General features: G+C 49.8%; 1 protein-coding gene across 1 annotated transcript in view; it reads right to left on the bottom strand.

Moving 5' to 3' along the window:
• Positions 1–12,551: 12,551 nt before the first annotated feature.
• SNX9 (sorting nexin 9) overlaps positions 12,552–20,186 on the bottom strand; it is a 68,270-nt gene continuing 60,635 nt past the window's right edge. The window contains exons 15-17 of the mRNA XM_049653124.1: positions 18,461–18,575; positions 16,493–16,584; positions 12,552–14,532 (exon numbers count right to left, since the gene is read on the bottom strand). Coding sequence (XP_049509081.1) covers positions 14,485–14,532; positions 16,493–16,584; positions 18,461–18,575 — 255 coding nt within the window. The 3' untranslated portion in view covers positions 12,552–14,484. The remainder of the gene's footprint in view (positions 14,533–16,492; positions 16,585–18,460; positions 18,576–20,186) is intronic.

Here is a 20,186-nt window from a genome sequence, read left to right as displayed (position 1 = left end):
TTCCCCATCTCTGGAGGGACACAGGTAGAGGCTGAGCAGTGGCCCCTCCCGTGGGTGTGTGAGAGAGGAAAAACATTCTTTATGCTTGTGTTTCTCTGCACGTTTGAAAAATTTCAAAACATAAATCTGTAGTGGAATTAAACATGTTTCTGGAGCTAAAGCAGCCATTTTGTGATCATGAGACAACAGGTCAACATGCTAATGTTGCAGGTAGGTTAGTCCAAGGACAGTAGGGGCCCGGCAAATCGGCTTTGTGCAGGATAGAAATCAAATGCAAGCTGAGAAAGTGAAGCAGAGTTTACTGGATAGCGAAAGTGCTAGGTAAAGAGCAGCTGGAGTGTCTGGGAGACTCCGAAGGGAAGGGCGAATGAGTCTTCATCATTTGGAGCTAGGGGTTCGTACTGGAAAAGGAGTCCAGGATATGTGTTCCTGCAGGGATCCAGGGTAAGGTCTGATCAAAGGTGAGCGGCTGAATAATAGGTGTTTTTTTATGGATCATTGAAGGTAGGGGCTGCTGATGCCAGGGTAGGCCGAGGTTTGTTTGAAGCCAATGTTCTGGAACACATTTGGGATCTGACTCTTCCTAGATGTGATCAGGTGTTTGGGAGCCTAGGACGAAAACTCAGAGAACGATGAACTTTCTTGCTTCCCTCTTACAGTGGGAACATCATGAGGGCCTTGCAGGAAAACAGAGATGGAGTGTTTCTAAAATGGGGTCCCTCCAGTCTCCCTACCTCACTAAGAATTATGGTACAGAAAGAATCTGAGCTGTTCCCCCAGCTCTAGATGACCTACCTTGAAAGTCCTTGTTTCAGATTTTGATAGTGGAGTTTTCTGTTGCTTCCAGCCGAAGCATTCCAAAGTATCTCGGATACACTGGCCCCAATACATCATTACTGCAAGATTTAACTAAATTAATTTTACCCAAAAAAGAATGACCATGTAATGATCCGAAATTTCACTGGACTTTTCAAAACTAACTGTAGGATGAAGCAAAATTTAAGAGTAAATTTTTTTTAAATCTGTATTTCAAAAATTTTAAACATACAGAAATCCAAGTCAGCTCGGTCCCTCTTATAATAAAAAGGCAAAAGACTTTCTCCAGAAGTCCCCGACAAATTTCCACTGAAGTCTCATTGGCCAAACTGTGTCACGTGGCTGGCATTAGCTACAATGGGGACTTTTCCTGTCTCTTCGATTGAGATGGGCAAGAGAAAGGGGAGGGGAATGAATGGGTTTGGGGCTGGGTGACAGCAGCATCTCCCCTATCTAGGACAGCCAGCATCTGATAATCAGTCTTGTTATTTTAGCATAAGCCTTAACGCTGCCCTAGAAACATTTACAAGTTATTTTAATTTTTTCCACATGTTATTTCTTTCCTTCCAAGGCAATCATGAAGTGGAATGGGCAGGAGTGATCCCTGATGGGCTCACGAGACACGGGCGGAAGCCCATATAAAACTTGCTATTAGACACCGGCTCTCCAGACTTCCCACCGTGTGTGTGTGTGTGTGTGTGTGTGTGTGTGTGTGTTCTCTCTTTGAGAGAACTTAATTTTCCACTGTGTTGCTGATGAATTCAGCAGGCTGGAGGGTTTTTCCTCGACTGCTGAGTAAGGCCCCCATCATTGGTATGTTTGGCATAGCTCTAGAAGCAGGAGGTCAACTTGTCACTGGAACCACGGACATATTTCTTCAGGGAGCATGGAGGAGAGACTGGAAAACTGTGACAGCCTTTCTCAAATCAAGCTATGTGGCTTTTTAAAGCACAAAACTGAATGTGAATCCACGTTAAGATGTAACAAAAATGAGAGCTAAGAAACGGTGTGTCACAGTTTACTGAGCAGGAAAGAAAGCAAAAGGGAGGTGTGACCCCAGGTCACTTGGCTCTTATCCTTCTTAGGTCCTTATTTCTAGAGCTTCCTAAAGGACCCCTTGTTAAAAGAGGCGTTCTGGGGGCGCCTGGGTGGCTCAGTAGGTTGAGCGTCAGACTTCGGCTGGGGTCAGGATCTCATGGTTCGTGAGTTTGAGCCCCGCATCAGGCTCACTGCTGTCAGTATAGGGCATCCTCTGTCCCCCACTCTCTCTCTCTGTCCCCCCCTCTCTCTGTCCCCCCCCCCCTCTGTCCCCTCCCCCCCCCATGATCTCTTTCTTAAAAATGAATTAACATTAAAAAAAAAAGAGGCGTTCTGTTTGCTTCTCACTAAAGACGTGGCTTCGGAACTACAAAAATGTCCCAGAGTTTGAGCTTCTAAGTATATTTAGGTTAAAAATCCGAGGTGGTTCCCCCTCTAGCTTCACCTCAGCCTCCAGTCACAGCAGCGCTTTGCAAGCTTGACCTGCTTCCTGCCCTCCTCTCCCCGGCAGACCACCTGGGCCTGGGCAGATGTATTTAAACAATAATACGGCCTAGACGGCCAGGTGTTTTTCACTCCCTTTACTGCTCTCTCTTTCCCTTCTCTCTGCCCCAACTTTCCCATTCTGTCCAAAACCCTTCCTACAAAAATCTCCCACTCTGCTCAGGAGCCAAACAGGCCAGTGGGCTCTGAAAGGAAACACACCTTGTTAGCAGAAGGATCCTCTCCTTTCTCTTCGAGGCTCAGCTACTTTCTATTTCCACTCCTTTGGCCAAAGGGTGAGAGCAGAGCTTTGCTCTGCCTTCAGTGACCGCTTCCCACAGATGTTCTGAGAGTGAAGAGCCCCCGGCGATTTCCACAATGACCGCTGGATTAAAATACTGGGTCTCGCTCAGACAGCTGACCTGGGGAACCAGCTGGAAGCCTTTACGGGCTAAGTGGAAACGGCCTCTGGTCCACTTGTGAGGTGATTCATCCCTCCCTCTTCATGACATTCCTCTGTCCACGTGTTAAAAGGAAAGAGAGGGGGGAGAAATCATGGGAAGAACAGGATGTGGTCCGTGGAGTGTGTCTGGTGAGTCTGGAAATTGGCTTTGTCTTTCAAGCAGCAGCTCTGAATCCTTACCTGAGTTATCCATACCTTTAAAAAGACAGGGAGGGGCGCCTGGGAGGCTCCGTCGGTTGGGCGGTTGGGCGTCTGACTTCGGCTCAGGTCACGATCTCCCCCTTTGTGAGTTCAGGCCCTGCATTGGGTTCTGTGCTGACAGCTCAGAGCCTGGAGCTGCTTTGGATTCTGTGTCTCCCTCTCTCTCTGCTCCTCCCCGGCTCATGCTTTGTCTCTCTCTCTCTCTCTCTCTCTCTCTCAAAAATAAATAAACATTAAAAAAAAATCAGAAAAAAAAAGAAAAAGCCGCTAACCCAAGTATCTCTAAAGGTGGCGGGGAAGTAAATCTGAACCACAAAGAAATTTCCAAGGCCCTAGAAAATGCAGTTAAACGTTATACAAAACAAGAAGATCAAGAAGAAAGGGCTCCTCAAGAAAAACTTTAATTCCCTGGGTGGCAGAGGGGGTCAAAATTTCTGCAGTTGTAGGTATAGGCCTACCCTTTATGTGAACTCATTTCCCACTCCGTTCGAGGGAAGAATAAACCCTTCCAAATTACAATGGATCGATCTGTCTAGAGTGATTTAAACACACCAACAAAAGAACTCAATCTCACGAAAATGGTTTATTTGCTTTTGTAAACATCTGTTTTGTTTTCCTTCTTCTTCCTCTTCATTGTAAGGTGGGTTGATAGTTTTCCAAATGGTACATTTCCAAACCGGCCTGCTTCATTAAAGCCAACCTGTTTCTAGACACCTGTTTATTAAGAAAAAAAATTTTTAATGTTTATTTTTGAGAGAGAGACAGAGAGACAGAGTGTGAATAGGGGAGGGGCAGAGAGAGAGAGGGAGACACAGATTCTGAAGCAGGCTCCAGACTCCTAGCTGTCAGCACAGAGCCCGACGTGAGGCTCAAACTCACAAACTGTGAGATCATGACCTGAGCCGAAGTCGGACGCTTCACTGACTGAGCCACCCAGGTGCTCCGTGTTTATTTATTTTTAATGTTTATTTATTTTTGGGAGAGAGAGAGAGAGAGAGAGAGAGAGAGGGCAGGGGGAGGGGCGGAGAGAGAGAGAGGGAGACACAGAATCTGAACCAGGCTCCAGGCTCCGAGCTGTCAGCACAGAGCCCGACTCGGGGCTCGAACTCAAGAACCGCGAGACCGTGACCTGAGCCGAAGTCCAACACTTAACCGACTGAGCTGTCCAGGCGCCCCTAGACACTTGTTTAGAGTCAGGGTGAACTCACCCTCTGGCTCAATAAAGAGCGACTACCCCAGTCAGAGGAGGGGGGCTGGTGTAGCTCTTGCCGCATCAGAAATAACTCCAAGCTCAGTGGCTCCACGTGGCAGGGGTCATTTCTTGCTCACGCAAGTCTGCGGGGGTGAGGGGACAGCAGCCTCCCAGGCTGCCTCCGTCTGTGTGTTGGCTCACAGTTCTAAGCCGCCTGAACCCTTCAGCCCCTCGATGTCAGCGCTTTACTCCCCCGTCACCTCGGGCGGCGGCGAAGGATCTGGAGGGACGCCCACCAGCAATCGCTCTTTGGCCAAAGCCAAACACACGGTTTTACGGAGACGGGGAAGCCTGGTGGCGTCGGGGGGCCCGGAGGAAGGAGCAAGCCACGAGATGCTAAGACACGTGATGCCTGCCGCGGGTGTTGTCAAAAATCCACCTTCGTGCCGTGCAGTCAAAATATAACTTAAAGACAGAGTTTGGGGTAAAGAGGAACAACAGCTTTACTGCTTCGCAAGGGAGGCCGCGCGGGGGTGGTGGTTACAGGGAAACACACAGGATCCAGCCGGTTTCCCCAGGAATTGTGTGCCTTCCGCCAGCCTCGTCCGTCCGTCACGTTCTCGGGGTGGTGCCGGGGTCCTGAAACCAAGGGCTGACGAGGCAGGAGGTGAGGTTTGCAGAAGAGGGTAAAGGTGACTTAGAGTAACACTGGGCCTCACTGAAACTTTAGTGCAGCCGTCTCGATTTTGCTGCCACTTTATGCTTCTAAGCGGCTTCGCAGGGACGACTGGAACAGATTTCGAGCCGTACGTGTGCCAAGTGCTGTCTGCAAATGGGAAACCTGCCCCAGCCTTAGATTTTAAAAAATAAACCGTATGTTTTCCACTTTCAGCAACGATGGAGGACCGGAGGCCAGTTTACCCCTCCTTAAATGAAGAAAAAACTGGATAGACGATATGAAAAATGGTTTCAGACATCAGACAACAGGTGGTGCCAGACTCTGATCCTCGAGAGGAGAGACACAAACAGCGTGAGCCCCCCGAGGGCCCCAAATTCCTGCCTGAGTGCAGATTCCAGGCCCAGAGCAGGGAGGGGGAAACCAAATTGAGTTTTGTGGTCTTGCCGAGTTGAGGAGACAGAGATCCGTCAGGGGGACCAGGCGGCCAGGACCGGAAGGGGCAGAGCAAGGAGAAGGAATCTCCCGAGACGGGGGTGAGGGGCTTCGGGTCTGTGTGCTCCGGGGGCGAGTCCCCTGGAAAGACAAGACCGGCCGCTTCCGGCTGCACGCATTCACGTGAGGGAACCATGTGAGGACAGTCACACGACCGCCAGAACTCAGTTCTGGGCCAGACAATCCCCCCAGGTCACACAGGGCTGGAAATAGGTCCGACAGTCCCCAGTCGGAGTGTGGAGGCAGCGCCTTTAGGGGCTCAAGCTTGTCCCACGAAACCCGCCAACGCCAATGCAGTCAAGGCTCCGGTTACTGCAGAGGAAAGGCCAGACTGTCTTGTCATAGCTCCCGCCACACGCCTTTCAGTTCTCTGTAGCCGTCACGAGCACGCCCTGAAGGCGCCCACGCCAGTTGTGTCTTTCCACAGTGTCGGCCTCGTTCGGTCACACAGCAAAGTCCACATAATCGTGACGCAGGCCCAGCATCCCAAACTCAACGACGCGCACAAAGTGGAACACAAGACAGGTCACACAGCACACACGGTAACAGGGGCAGGGTGGGGGGCGGGGAGCTAACGAACCAAACTCGAAGTCAGTCTGGGGACGCGCAGTTGAAATGAGGCCTCGGTCCGTCCGGGTCAGCTCTTGCTGCCTCTTCTGTCCACGCCGTGGAGGACCCCAGTTCTGTTTGGGGATCATTCCGGCAAAGCCTTCGGCGGCAGCTGCCTTTTTATTTATTTTTAATTTTTGTTAACGTTTATTTATTTTTGAGACAGAGAGAGACAGAGCATGAACGGGGGAGAGTCAGAGAGAGGGAGACACAGAATCTGAAACAGGCTCCAGGCTCTGAGCTGTCAGCACAGAGCCTGATGCGGGGCTTGAACTCACGGACCGCAAGATCATGACCTGAGCCGAAGTCGGCCGCTTAACCGACTGAGCCACCCAGGCGCCCCGGCAGCTGCCTTTTTAAAGTGGTCAGACATAGATAGAGGGGTCGGTGTCTGAAGAGTCGGGCAGCTGCAAAAACCCTCCCTTTTTAAAGAGATTTCGTCAGTCTTGGGCCCCTGCAGACCTCCTCTTCTGCTTGTTCTCAGTGCTGGGGTGTCGTCAGCTCGTCAGCTCGTGCTGGTCTCTGATGTCTGGTGGCTGTGGTACCCTTAATGCCTGTGTCATTGCTTGACACAGGCCCCTGCTTGACACGAGTGACTCCATCTTGCTCTCTACAGTATCCAGCCTGCTTGCCGTCCCTCCAGCTGCCCCATGGCCCTCTGTGCCTAAGACGTGGCATCTCCTTGAGGTCCAGGTGAATACAGAATCCTAATAGCCAACACTTATTAAATGAGGGAGTGAACTGAATTTAGCCTGAGACTGCCGTGTTTCCTTATCTGCACGAGTAGGAACTGGGAAGCGGGTTAACCAGGAACAGAGCTATCTATGTGTGATTGTAGGTACACCTGCATCCCTAACTTTTCTGTTATTAACCGCTTTTTTTTCAGGTCTTCACTGGGAAATTATTTACATTCTGATGGCTAAGAAACAAAATAGAAAAACGTTATTAGTATCTGACCACCCAAAACATACCGGTGCCAGAGCAGAGAGTCCATTTAAAAATAATCTGAAGTAGGCAAACCGGGAGTTCACCCCAAAGTGGGCCGGGAGCAGGTGCCGGCTGCCCTCCATCCGGGAGGCTCCGGGACTGAATTCTAGCAAGGCCCCAGGCCTCCCTCTGGGTCTGTCCCGTGCTTGAGGTTGGCTTTCCAGCCAAACTACATCACGTGATACTGGGTTTACCGTTCGGATAACAAGCTCAAAGGGTCTCAGCCGATCTGGACTCTCCTGAGAGACCGTGCTGTTGCGGGTGTGGCCGGGAAGGCGCAGGTGTTTGTGGGCCAGGCTGCTGGCGAGGACTTCCACAAACCTCGGAGAGAACCGTTCCCTTTCCTGTAACTCAACCCACACCAACCCTGGGAAGTAAACAGATCATGAGGCTCCGTCATCATCCGTGAGGGATCGGGGTTTGCCAAGGCAGAGGGAGTCAGTGAATGTTTACTGACGCTCCAGACATGGAACGGAAGGGGCCGGGGAGGCGTGGGGCAGAGGGGGCGGTTCCTGGACTTTGATGTCCCCGCGGGTGAAAACAGGGCAGAGACTATGATGGAAGATGGGAGAGCGTCAGCCGCCATCCCCCCACCTCGTTACTGCTGCAGTCGGTGCTCGCTGACCGTTTTGAAATCAAGGTTTGGAGCAGAAAGAGGGCACCCCGACGTTCACCCTGGATCGCGTCTGCTCGCGAGCTCACCTTTACCCCCTGCCAGGTGCGATGTGCCTGCAGCAGGTGGTAAAAGTGGCGGCCAGGCCCTGCTTTTGAATGGGCAGAGTTGACAGGTGACGAAAGCAGACGGTTCTGGGACACACCCTGCCCTGCCCTGAAGCCCACGGGGACCGTGTCCCGGAGGGGTGCCTGGGGGCGGCTGTCCAAGTCCCAGGGGTGGCTGTATCACAGGGGTGCTGCCCCCGGCAGAGGCCAGGGGGCCCGGCGCCTCACGCTCACACCCCGCTCTTCCGTAAGTGACTCACGGAGCATCCCAGTGCTGGGAAGGGCTTTGGGACACGTCTGCTCTCGTCCTGGCAGTCCATGGAGGAGGGGCCCCGGGGTCAGAGAGCATGTGTGACTTGTTCGAGGTGACAGACGTTGGCGTCAGACTTGGGACCAGAGTCCCGGGCTCCAACGCACAAGTCAGACCTCTTTTTATTACCAAGGGTTTCTCCAGGGGAAGGACGGTCTTCACACGTTCGCGGGTTCCTCTGCGCCGGGGCTGAACTGACCGGCACCCGCTGAGTGTGCGAGCGTGAAGGGAGTCAGCGCCCGGCCCGGCGTTGGTACTAACAAGTACCCGGGGAACAGAGGATGCGGGAAAGTAAATCGCTGTAAGAGCTTAAACACTTTGAATTACAATACAAGCCCACTGTTTTAAAAAGCTCCAAAAAGTATAATTTTACAATAAAGACCACTCATAATCGTACCCCCAAAGACCACTAGAGAAACTCACCGTTAGCTTACGTTCCGCTTCCTGGTCTAAGTGCCGTGGTTTTAGCCTTGGCGCGCCTCCTGTCACCTCTGTTCCAGCACTACCCTGGGCTCTTCTTTTAGGTTTTACCGATAATAGCCTTTTATCCTCAGCCACGTGCATCTATCGAGCACCTTCTGTATGTATCCTCGTCCACGTGCATTTATCGAGCACCTTCTGTCTGTACCTGAAACCACCTCTTGATCCCCAGGAAAGAGCAATTGTCTGTGTGCTTTAAAGTGGGGTTTCTCAGTTTGGGTACACATTTTTTTTTTTTTTTTTTTTTTATCGTGAGGGCTGTTCTGTGCATCGGAGGATGTTCAACAGCATCTCTGACTTCAACCCACCGGATGACAGGAACGCCCTCAGGAAATGTCTCCTGGGGGGGCCCGTTACCTCTGGCTGAGAACCACTGTGAGGACAACTTACGGGGCTGCGATCCTTTCCAACAGGGAGGCCTCTGTGTCCACGTTCGGCACCAGACGCTGTGACATCTCTTTATCCCCAGAGGAGAAGTGCATGACTCTGGCTTACTGGTGGCCCAATATCACTTTCAGTAAGTCAGTGGCTTTTCTCCAGAATTAATGACTCACCACCAGCCCTACTTCCCAGGCTTCCCCGACTCGGCTCCAGGGGTTCCCTGTGCAGGGCGGCTCCAGGGGCAGGGGGGTGGGGAGCCGGGTGGCCAGCCCTCAACCTTTAACGCAACAGTACTTCCAAACTTAAAAGTAGCTGGTCTTGCATAGCCCGGGTCCCTGGATTCAAGTCACACACCTTACCTGTCTGTCTCCCCACCCAGAGAGTCTGCAAACCCTACAGACCGATTGCCTCGTTGAACTTGGCTTCTCCCCGACCACCCGCCCACCCCGTATGATATGGGCATGTATTTCCCCCTCAGGACCTTTGAACTTACTATTGGCCGAAAAGCCAAAAGTCTTCATCCCGGAGGTTTAATGGCCTTCAGACAAACAGGCTCATTGGTTGTCCTGTGAATCGTCAACGACGTTCAAATATTCTCCATGTCTGGCGTGAGGACTACAGTTGACACGCTGCATTATATATTCGAAAGTTAACAGAGGGGCTCTTAAAACTTCTCACCACGCACACACGAAATTGTAGCTACGGGAGGTGACGGAGATGTTCGCTAACCTTATTGTGGTTAATCGTTTGCAAACATACTCAGATATCAAACCATCACACTCTGCACTTAAATTCATACAATATTATACGTCAATTATATCCCAACGAAGCTGGGGGAAAAAAATCTCCTTCCTGCTTTGCTAAAACTTCAATTTGTTCCTCTGTTTTTTTATACCGTCTGCTGGGGGAGTGTGAAAGATTCTTCCTCATCCTTTAGCCATCTATGCAAATGTATATATTTTTGGCGGCTCGTGGCTCTATTCATATTCTTTTGTTTTAAAAACGTTTTCGTACAAAAGTAACGGCTAGGTCTGGGATTTGGTTATGTTCTATTTACGAGCAAATAAATTAGTCTGTTACCGGGTTATGGACGCTGGCAGGAGGCTTAGGAGAGTCCGACGACAGACTTTATTTATTACCCACGGTGCAGCAAGCACGGAGAGCTTCAGCTTCTTCCTACCTTGCAGGTCCCTGGGGGGCAGGGGGACCAGAAGACCCCGAGGGATGCCTGCACATGCAGTGGGTCCTATTACAGGAGAGGAGCCTGCAGCTTTCACAGAAGCAGCAAGCAGGGCTGCTTTTCTTCCGGGAGGAAGACATTATGTCATCCATCAGGGATGCTTGCTGGAAACAGCCCTGAGAAATGACCTTGGTCAAAGCAGTCTGGGCACAGCATTCTGGGCACGGCAGGCAAAGCCAAGCAGAGTGTAAGAGACCAGCGGAAACGTGCCCCACCCTGCCTGCCAGAGGAACTCAAGTTTGCCTTACTTTCTTGGAGAAAAGGATTTGAAACCAACAGGTTGAAAAAATTAAGACACATAGGGGCATATTTCATGCGGGAGTATCTTCCCTTGTTCCAGGCTTGATGTGTATTTCTCTGTTCCGATCGTGTGTCCCTTGGCACCTGGCCAATCTCCCTGCTCTATCTGTTCCCAGCGGGGAGGGTTGGGGCCCTTCACCTGCTGTGTGAGAGGCGTGTGCACAGACTGCCCCCCTGTATCTGCGGCAGCTGAGACCCGCTGGCTGCTGGGGACCGACACTCATTACTGCAGCTGACCTCTGTCTGCTCCTTCTCTGTGAGCAAAGTGTTCTGTTCGTTCCATCCAGTGCCTGAGCCGTGTCCTCCTTGGCGACCCAGACATCTGCGAATCCTGCAGGGGGCCGACATCCGGGGACTGCCATTTCTGGTGGCAGGTGACCGGTGTCACTTGCTCGACAAGGAGACTCACCCATTCTTCCACCGTGCCTTGACCCCTCCTCTCCAAACGCTGATTTTTACATGGTCAAGATCGGTAAATATCATATTCCGTAATTATAGCTCTTCTGTGACATCTAACGGTTGATACGAATGAAAACGAGACAGCAACATGTAAGAACCACATGTGTTTGAACCCATAAGAGAGTGAAGTATGTCCTAGGTCCTTAACATGCTGCCACTTGCAGGAGAACCGTCCAAGTATCGACGCTCAGTGGGTGATTTTTCACTTTCAAACTCCTGTTACTTTGCCTGGCTTGCAGTCAGCTACCATTTTTCTCAGCACCTCAGGTCATCTTGTTTCCTTGGATTCCTTTTTCTGGCCCCTTCCTCGGACCAGTTAAATCGGTATATGTGGGAGGTATCGACTTGACTAGGCCACAGGGTGTGCAGGTATTTGGTACGGGGTCCAGAGGGGGAGAAAGCTCCCCAGCAGGTGCAGGCTGCCGTGCGATCTGCTCTGTGGCTGGGGCCGTATGATCGAGCACGTTGCGCCTGGAATGTCAGAGCAGACAGGGATGCTGTTTGGAGCCTCTGGCAGCGCCCTGTAGGTGAGTAGCAAAGCAAGCCCTTGGGATCTGGGGGCAAAGCCTTGCCCTCCTCCACAGATAACCACTCCCCTTGTGCCACACAGTTCTTGCCTCGCTATCCGGCCTCAGGAGAGACTGAACGCTCACCCCGTGGGCCACCAAGTTACCAGGAGACCCGAGCTGCCCGCCACGAGCTGGGTGTCGGCTGACCCAGCAGGACACGGAGCTGGACACGCACAGCAGCACTCCATCATCCGACGGAAGGGGGGCATACACGATCGGGCCCGAGCAGGCCCCGGAGGCACAAGGAAGCTACAGGAGAAAGCGGCAGAAATGCCCACGTCCCCACTCCTGCCACATCATCTTCTCTCCCCCAGGCTGATCGATGGCCTCCTGGGGAGTTCTCCAAGATCAGCTGCCGGGGACGAGAAGGCTCAGGCCTGGGGGACAGAAGGTTCTGCCCGACGTACAGACACCGCCCGAACGCAGACAGCGGCAGCACTATGGACCCTCCCGGGGACATCCCTAAAGGACACGGTGAAGGGCGATCCTCCCAGTGGCGGAACTCTGAGCAGGACACCTGGCCGTTCACTTTGCTTGGAAGGAGAAATGGCCCGATGTGCAATTAGGTATCAATTCTTGGGCTGGGGCCAACGGTTTGGCTGGATGGTCAGATTCGGAAAAACTGGTGACAAGAAATTTGGGGAAGAGGAATGTGGACGGTCCTCTCTTCCAAAAAGTGAAGATATTTGTGTCCTATAAATGCCCACCATAGGGTGACTTCAGCAGAAGAGGGTTTTAATAATCAAGCGGATAGGATGATCCATTCTGTGGACACCAGTCAGCCTCCCTCTCCAGCCGCTCCGTCCTGTCCCAGTGGGCTCGTGAACCCAGTGGTGGGAGGCTGCCCATGGAGGCAGGGATGGAGGTCATGCATGGGCTCAGCAACAGACTTCACTCACCGAGGCTGACCCTAACCCTGCCACTGCTGGGTGCCCGATAAAAGGATTTCAATGGTCATCTTTTCTCTTTCTTTTGTGTGAATACCTGTGTATGCGTAAAGCAAGTACCTGATTTCTTTCCTCTTATTCCTTATCATGTAACATAAGATTTCCATACCACAGAATTAAGTTATAAGATATCACAAAGTGCAAACATCGCTTAGGGAACTCACACACACACGCTCTGTAGGCGGTTTCTCTGCAGAACCCAGATACACTGGGCATCAGTATCTGTTTCTTACAGCTCTCTGGTGATTAGGACATGCTTCTAGGACTGATAACTCTGACTTAAATAATTAAATGATCAGTTCCTATTGGGAGAATTAAGTTTTGGGGACAAATTCATTCCCTGGACTATTTTCAGCAGCTGGAAGCAAGAAGCAATTATCAAAAAAAAAAAAAAAAAAAAAAAAAAAAATCACACAAACACCAAAGTGTTTTGAAAATGTGCTTTCAGAATTTACTGTACAGTTTTCAACAATTTATTTATATGTTGGCTTCTACATGCTCTTACATTTGTGTAAAACATTTATACATATTCTTTACAATTTGTACATATATTAAATGGCTGTATCATAAACATTGTTCTATGAGATTTTATAAAAGAAAAATCAAATAGGGAAAATTACTTATAAAACATTAACAAAACCCGTGATATTAAGGAACAAGAAATTCTCATATTCATGTTCATTTGATTTCCTCTTCTACTTATTTTTTGGTTTCATTTCATTTGTGCTGGCCCAAAACTTTCATTTTCTATACTAGGATCATCAGGTCAGGAGAACGAAAGCAGTGGAGATAACGCAGTAAGGCAACTGTGGAGGACAGACATGCTCGTCTGCAGGAGGAACATAGTGTCTGTGAGTGTTCAGATTTAAAGCTGACAGTCGAGAAAGATTATGTTTTGCTTTATGCCATTAACTGGAGTCCTAGTGATCAGAAAAATTCTGTCTGAAGTTTAGGGATGCAGTCAGGGAGACTTTCACGCTGTACTCCTTAAACATAAAAGCTCCGGGGGTTACTGTGTATTGTTCAGGTTGTCACCCTTATGGGTCCCCAGACTTTTCGATGTGGTGCGGACGGAGAGGTCTACTAAGCTGTGTTTTCATTTTTTCCAGAGAATACCCTTGGCCCGCTCGTCTGCCATCCAAATCAAGTGGCAAATCACGCTCTCACACGTTTCTCATGCGGCCGGACTGAGCCACCGTCGGCTCAGATTCGAGGTGAAAGTTCTGGGGGAGAAGGTGTGTTCCCCCCCCCCCCCCGCCCGAGCACTCGCTCCCGAGCACGGGAGTCCGCAGGGCGGCTCCACCACTGGGAGCAGAGGAGCCGGGTCAGATGATTTTAGAAACATCCCCAACTTTCTCAACATAGTCTTTCTGGCAAGAACCGTGCCCTAACCAAGCTGAGGAAGGGAGCGCCAGGAGAGCGAGCCCTCCCCAAGGAGGGGACACTCGAAATGGTCCTGAGGGAAGTGGGTGCACGTCAATCTGATCCTCAGTTTCTGCCCAGGCGCGTGCTCTGATGGGACCACGGGCCACCACCGAGCCGTACGCGAGGGGGCCGGCCGCCCCAGGAGCCCCTCTTTGCTTCCTCTCTCCCGAAGACATGAGCGCCCGAGTCATAAATATGTCAGTGAAAGGCATGTAGGTTTTCCTAAATAGACAGGAATCCCAAAGGACTGAAAAGAGTTATAAAAATATACAAACATATATATTTTTTATTCTGGCATACTTCATATTTTTAAGAAAGCAATTAGTAATTACCTGACATTGGGTAAGAACCAGAAGATCGTGGGTGATGTAAAAATTACATTTTTATGTAAAATATCGGTGGGGGAAACCCCTAATTTTCTGTTCAAAATTCTGATAACTTTAAGTACTTTCCAAAAATAGAGACGATTTCCATCGTTTTAATAACGGATGTGGAAATGAACAAAACAAGACTATCCCTAAGTAACCGGTGCGTTTCAGTTGGTTAATAAAGTAGATGCAGTTTTTTGCCACTCTATTTCTTTTTGGTTTTCTTTCCTTCCTTTTTGATTTTGATGACAGGGGAAAAACATCACATCGCGTTGCCCCAGGTCAGAAAGAACACTTGGGAGTTCGCTTCGTGTGCCGTTCTGTCCTACATCACCGGGAAGCGGCCGAGGGCCTGCCTCAGCTTCTCTGCAATCTGGTGAAAAACGAAACAACCTTGAGAGATCACTCCTGTTACGAATTCATAGTATTCTATTTCCATCTCTTATGAGTAAAACATTACAAATACTCCAGCTGAGGGGCACCTGGGCGGCTCAGTCGGTTGAGTGTCCAACTTCGGCTCAGGTCATGATCTCATCATGGCTTGTGGGTTCGAGCCCCGCGTCGGGCTCTGTGCTGACAGCTCGGAGCCTGGAGCTGCTTCGGATTCTGTGTCTCCCTCGCTCTCTGCCCCTCCCCCACTCACACTCTGTGTGTCTCTCTCTCTCAAAAATAAACATTAAAAACATTTTTTAAAAACAAATACTTTAGCTGGGCTATGCTTCTAGTCTCTTCCAGCACCAGGCAGCCAGAGAGACCCCCTGAGAGCCCAGAGGGTGCCGCTTCTTCCCAGCACGGCCCCTTCCTCCCTGGGGAGCCACACTGCCAGGCTACTCACTTCTGCCTCCAGTGAGGCAGAGAGAGAGGGTTTCAGGCTCGCCCAGATCCCCCTGCCTTGCTGGACACCACGGACTCCTGAGGCCCCGATGCTGAGCACGCCTCTCTGATCCCGCCTGCTGCTGGGCCGCCAACGTGGAGACAGCACACAGGTGCACCGTTACGGCCAGTGCCGTATTGCGGAGGAGATCATGTGTCTACCCTGCCCCCAAGGAGACCACCCGGTCCTTGAGGACACAGATGTCTTCGCCATTCTTGGAGCCTAAGTATCTGGGATACGTGCTTGGTGTATAATAGGTACTCAATAAATGTTTGCTCCGTGAACAAATATGCGCGTTTTACAACTTAAGGGTTACTTTCTCATAAAACTTGTTGCATCTAACAAGGACGGTGATTGAATGCACGGGTTTCTACTTTGAGTCACAAGGTCATTGATAATTACACCTCACTTGGGCTTCAGATTACTGAACAAATCAACATTATCAGAATTTCAGCAATTTGCCTTCACTTCTTTTCTCACGTAGAACAAATGCAATCTGCGATTCCAACACATGATGAGAAGCAACCTTACAGCGGCACCGGTTAACACGGAGCGTGCAGCCGGAGAGCCCAGGAACCACGCTGCAGAGGATACGAAGGCGGAAGGGAATTCTTTCTAGAGACTCAGCGCCAAAACCAGCCGCTTCTGACACGCAATTCGCAACACACGGACAGCACACCGATCACAGCTTCCTTTCAAGAGTCTGTTGGAGACAGACATTTTCGGCGCTGTCTCGCCCAGAGAGGACACGTGCGTGGACGGGAGTTTGGGGCCTGCCTACCACCATCCTGAACATACATGAGATAATACCAAGGAAACAGTGGAAAACTGAGTAAGAAACGGGCAGCCAACACACACAGTCAATCACGCAGTGACAGGACTCGTCTTGCGACATCTGAGTTTCCACTTACACGCCAGGTTCTTTACTGACTGGACACCCTGGTCAACGATAAAATTACTATGCAGAGTATAAGAGTTTACATTTCTGTTGCAGTTTCCTAAATGAAAACATTTGGGGCTTCTTTCTCTCGCTTGTTTTCTTTCTGAAGTTCCTTCTGTGCACAGGGAGACGTCATTCCCACAGGCCGCCTGTGGTGCCCCTTCCCCTTCCCTGTTCCCTAGGCACAGAGAGGCTGCGGGGGTGGGGAACCTCCCAGAAAGGACTTATGGGGGCCTCACAACCAGCCTCCAGTACTCCTTCTTCCTGAAGAGAAACCTTTTCTAATGCTGTATCATTCAAAAAGGAAAAGGCAGATATAATTAAAAGGGTTTTAAAAAACACACCCAATAATTAACCTCCTTTGGTTTAATACTTAGGATTAAAAAATACAAACAGGTTAACTCTGTAGGGTCAAAGTTAAGTGACCACAAATCCTCTGTGTGTGTGTGTGTGTGTGTGTGTGTGTGTGTGTGCGCGCGCGTGCGCGTGCAAAGGGCCTGGGGCCGGCGGCCAACTTACTGTTTCGTAGAACTGCACTTGCTGTTCCAGGTACAGGCGGATGACGCTGTTGTAGTCATAGATCCGGTTGCTATGGAAGTGATTCATCTCAGCTACAACCAAACCCAAGACATCAATCAGTACCCCTGACCTTCAACAGACAACACCTAGTTTCTCTGCTGGGTTGTGATCCGTCATCAACTGGATTTAATCTGCTTGGCTTCAGGGCAGGGGCAGTTCTTGACAAATCGCTTTATACAGAGGCTAGAAAATCTGAGCAGTTGATGGCAAACAATACTTTCCGGCAGAGAGATGAGTTTTGTGGATTTACGTGTTAGATACTAAGAAGCCTGACACGGTCACGCACGTGTGGACTACTGTCCCAACAGAACCGATCGAGCAGAAGGCTGACTTGGTGGTTGTTCTCTGCGGACAACAGTGCAGCTGAGAGCATCACGTTATGGAGGACCTAGCAAGGCGCCTCGTGGGTCCTGCCCTGTTCCCCCTCGCGCGGCCACTGCCTGGGCAGGTTTCTTGGGGCGCCCTGGAACAGCTGTGCAGACGGATGAGACACAGAGAAACCCTCTTCTGTAACGGAGCTTCGCTGCCCTGAGCACCAGGGCTCTCGGAACTCGGCGTCTTACCAGGCGAGAGGACTTGACGCCCGTTCTTTATCTTTGCTGAATCCATCGATTCACAAATGACTCCCTTGTTGAAATTGGCCTCTCGGCGCCACCCCCACCCCATCACCAACTCTGGAGGGGACTTCTCACACCTCCACCTTGCATGTCCCCTTGTTCTCTGTGCCCAGAAAGCCAGCTGCTGGCACCAATTCCTACAAAAAGGGAATTGTTCTGAGTTTCGTGTTAGCTAGAGTCATGCGAAGCTTCTCGTTGATCTATCTGGGTAACTTCAAACACAAGTTCAAAACAAATTTCCCATTGCAAACCCTTCAAAAGCCAAATCTTCACTCAGGCTTTCCCATTTCTGCCTCTAGTTGCCCTAGTTCTGGATATCTTCCAGACATTCTTCTCTTTGTCCCACTAGTTCCCTAGCCCCGAGGGGTGTTTCCTGGCAAAGTCTGTAAATGGGCCCTTCTCTTCTCTGAGCACCACGTCTTTTTCAGCCCCTCAAACTCTCAGACTGCAGAAGCAGTGGTCTTCTCTGTGGGCTTCCTGACGTCTGCCCCCTTCAGTGTCTCCCACCCTCTCCCGGAGCAGTGGACCCCCTTGGCCCCCAACATCAAACCTCTAGTGGCTTCCTAACGCCCACGTCAAGTCTAGGCTCTTCGGCTTGGCTCTCCAGGCCCTGCACAATCACCACACTTACTCCCCAACAACCTGCAGGTATACTTTCTGCCCGGAGGCCAAGAGGAGAGAATCTTGTCCCATTCTTTTGTGCGCTTTTGTTCCAACTAGAACATCCTTCCCCTTTCTCCTTTGCTTACCCCTGTTCTACCCGTCCATCAAAACAGGAAAAATCCGTTCACGGCTCCTCTCTGCTGGAAAGCACTCAAATCTATAAAAATTAACTAATATCTTCTTTTTATTAACAGTCAAACTTTGCTGAAAACGCTCTGTCCAATCTCCCTTTACATTCTAGCGTCCCGGGGGACAGAGGTTACAAAGTGCTGAAAGCTGAATTTGGGAATTTCACACAGTGTTACGAAAGGAGCTAATATTAAGGGTTATAAAAGTAATTTTCACTGTCTCTAAGAGATAATAAAAATGTACAGGTTTGATCAGGTTGTCATCCATAGTTATGTCACGGAAATGTGCAAAAGAATAAATAAATATTACAAATCTTCATTAACACTGGGATCCTGCAAACAACGGGTTTATGAGAATACTTTAAATCAGCTCTTAGGTACCTACTAGCTGTGGTTCACGTTTGGATTTCTCTCCAGCAAGAACAGCAGATTTGCTGGGGGGTGGGGGTGGGGGTGGGGGGTAAAAATCTCCGCTAGCTGTGCACGAACCTCTCTCTTACCTTGCAACGCGTAAGACATGGTACCAACTCGCTTCACCATGTTCTGTTTGTCCTGTGGGGTGATCTTACTAGTTGCCACCAGTTTGTCACTTTCTTTCACTTTTTCTATCGCTGCCTGTGAAATACAAATGCAAGAGTATGAATGAAACAGAGCTAAAAGGATTAGCCATTAATCTAAAATAGAACAGTGCCAACATATTCTCTACCTGACTGGCTACTCAACAAGAAAAAAATGTCCCCACAAAATAAGAACACAGGAAAGCACCTAACTGTAACTTCCCGTAAGTCGCTTGGAAGCAAAAAGGTTGCTGTTCTTGAAATACAGAACTAAGCTAAAATGGGACTGTTTAACGCCACGACAGAATAGAAAACCAAACAGCGCTCTTATTTCTGTAGTACTTGTGAGCCAGAGTCAGGGCCAGGACAAGAGTGGTATGGAAGAGGGAAAGAGGCATTAGCAGTTTGCAAAGTCGTTTGATCAGGGACACGGACGAGCGCATGCGCCCGGGGCCTCTCCCCCTCTTCTGTCCTGGAGCGGCGGGTCACCAGCTTTACTCTGGTTTCTGCGAGGAGCGCTGTACCGATTTCAGATTAATGTGAAAGCTGCCAAATGTTTCCCACTCCAGGACCATCAGAGAGCTCATTAGAGCTGTCTGGAAGGAAAAACTTCACACTCGCGCATACATCAGGCTCCATGCCCAAAACCCTTAAGTGCTGGCACAAATCCCTACAACAAGCTAACCCTTCTGAGCTGGGGTGTTTTTTTGTTTTTTTGTTTTTTTGAGATTTTTATTTTAATTTCCTCTCAGTTTTATTTATAATTGACACACAACATTGTAGAGCTGACGTATGTATATATTGCAAAACGATTACCACGGTGCTATTAACATCCCTCACCTCACGCGGTCACAAGCTTTTTTTTCCCCGCCCCCTTATGATGAGCATTTTTAAGGTCTACTCTCCCAGCAATTCTACTTCTGGGCGCGTATCTGAAGAAAATGAAAACATGGTCTCAGAGCGATAACTGTACCGTCAGGATCACTGCAGCATTACCCACAACAGCCAAGATGTGGCAACACCGAAGTGTCCGGCGACGGGTGGGTTGTAAAGAGAACGTTCTGAGTTTTGTATGAAAAGACCTGAAGTTGCACAAAGCTTCCTGTTTACCTACGCCACCCCCTCCTGACACTTCCGTTGTCAAAGTCAAAGGCTAACGGGGCCTCGTGCCAGGACTGTTAGGGTCACAGACCAGCCCTCTGTGGAGATTTTCCTAACAAACCCAAGTACATCACAATACCCTAGAGAAGTACTAGAGTGGATAAAATAAGTCCATGTTCTGAAATAACGTAGAATCTGAAACAGAGAAAAATTAACCAGAATCAAAATGTGAGGACACCCTAAAACATTTCTAAGTTCAGTTTAAAAATACCTTTACGATGGGAACTACACAGTTTCCTTCTTATTACCCTAAAAATGTAAAATTGACGTTGACCATTGAAGTTTTAGTCAGGAAGCCCTTCATCAGGCCCAGGGACAGAACATCTTATTTCATATCAATAGGGAAGGATCTCAGAGGACTTGCCCAAGCAGCTTACAGGGGTCTCACAAAGGGAAAGCGGTATTCCTAACATTGTCTTCAACTTCAAACAGCAGGATTATTTTGTTTGATACTTGACCTAAGCATGTGCATGAAGGAGCGTTTTTCATATTTTTGTTTCCTCAAAAT

Source organism: Panthera uncia, assembly GCF_023721935.1.
Source record: "Panthera uncia isolate 11264 chromosome B2 unlocalized genomic scaffold, Puncia_PCG_1.0 HiC_scaffold_24, whole genome shotgun sequence".
NCBI classification, from domain to species: Eukaryota; Metazoa; Chordata; class Mammalia; order Carnivora; family Felidae; genus Panthera; species Panthera uncia.
Note: the sequence above shows the minus strand (reverse complement) of the source record. Positions and strands in the feature narration are given on the sequence as shown.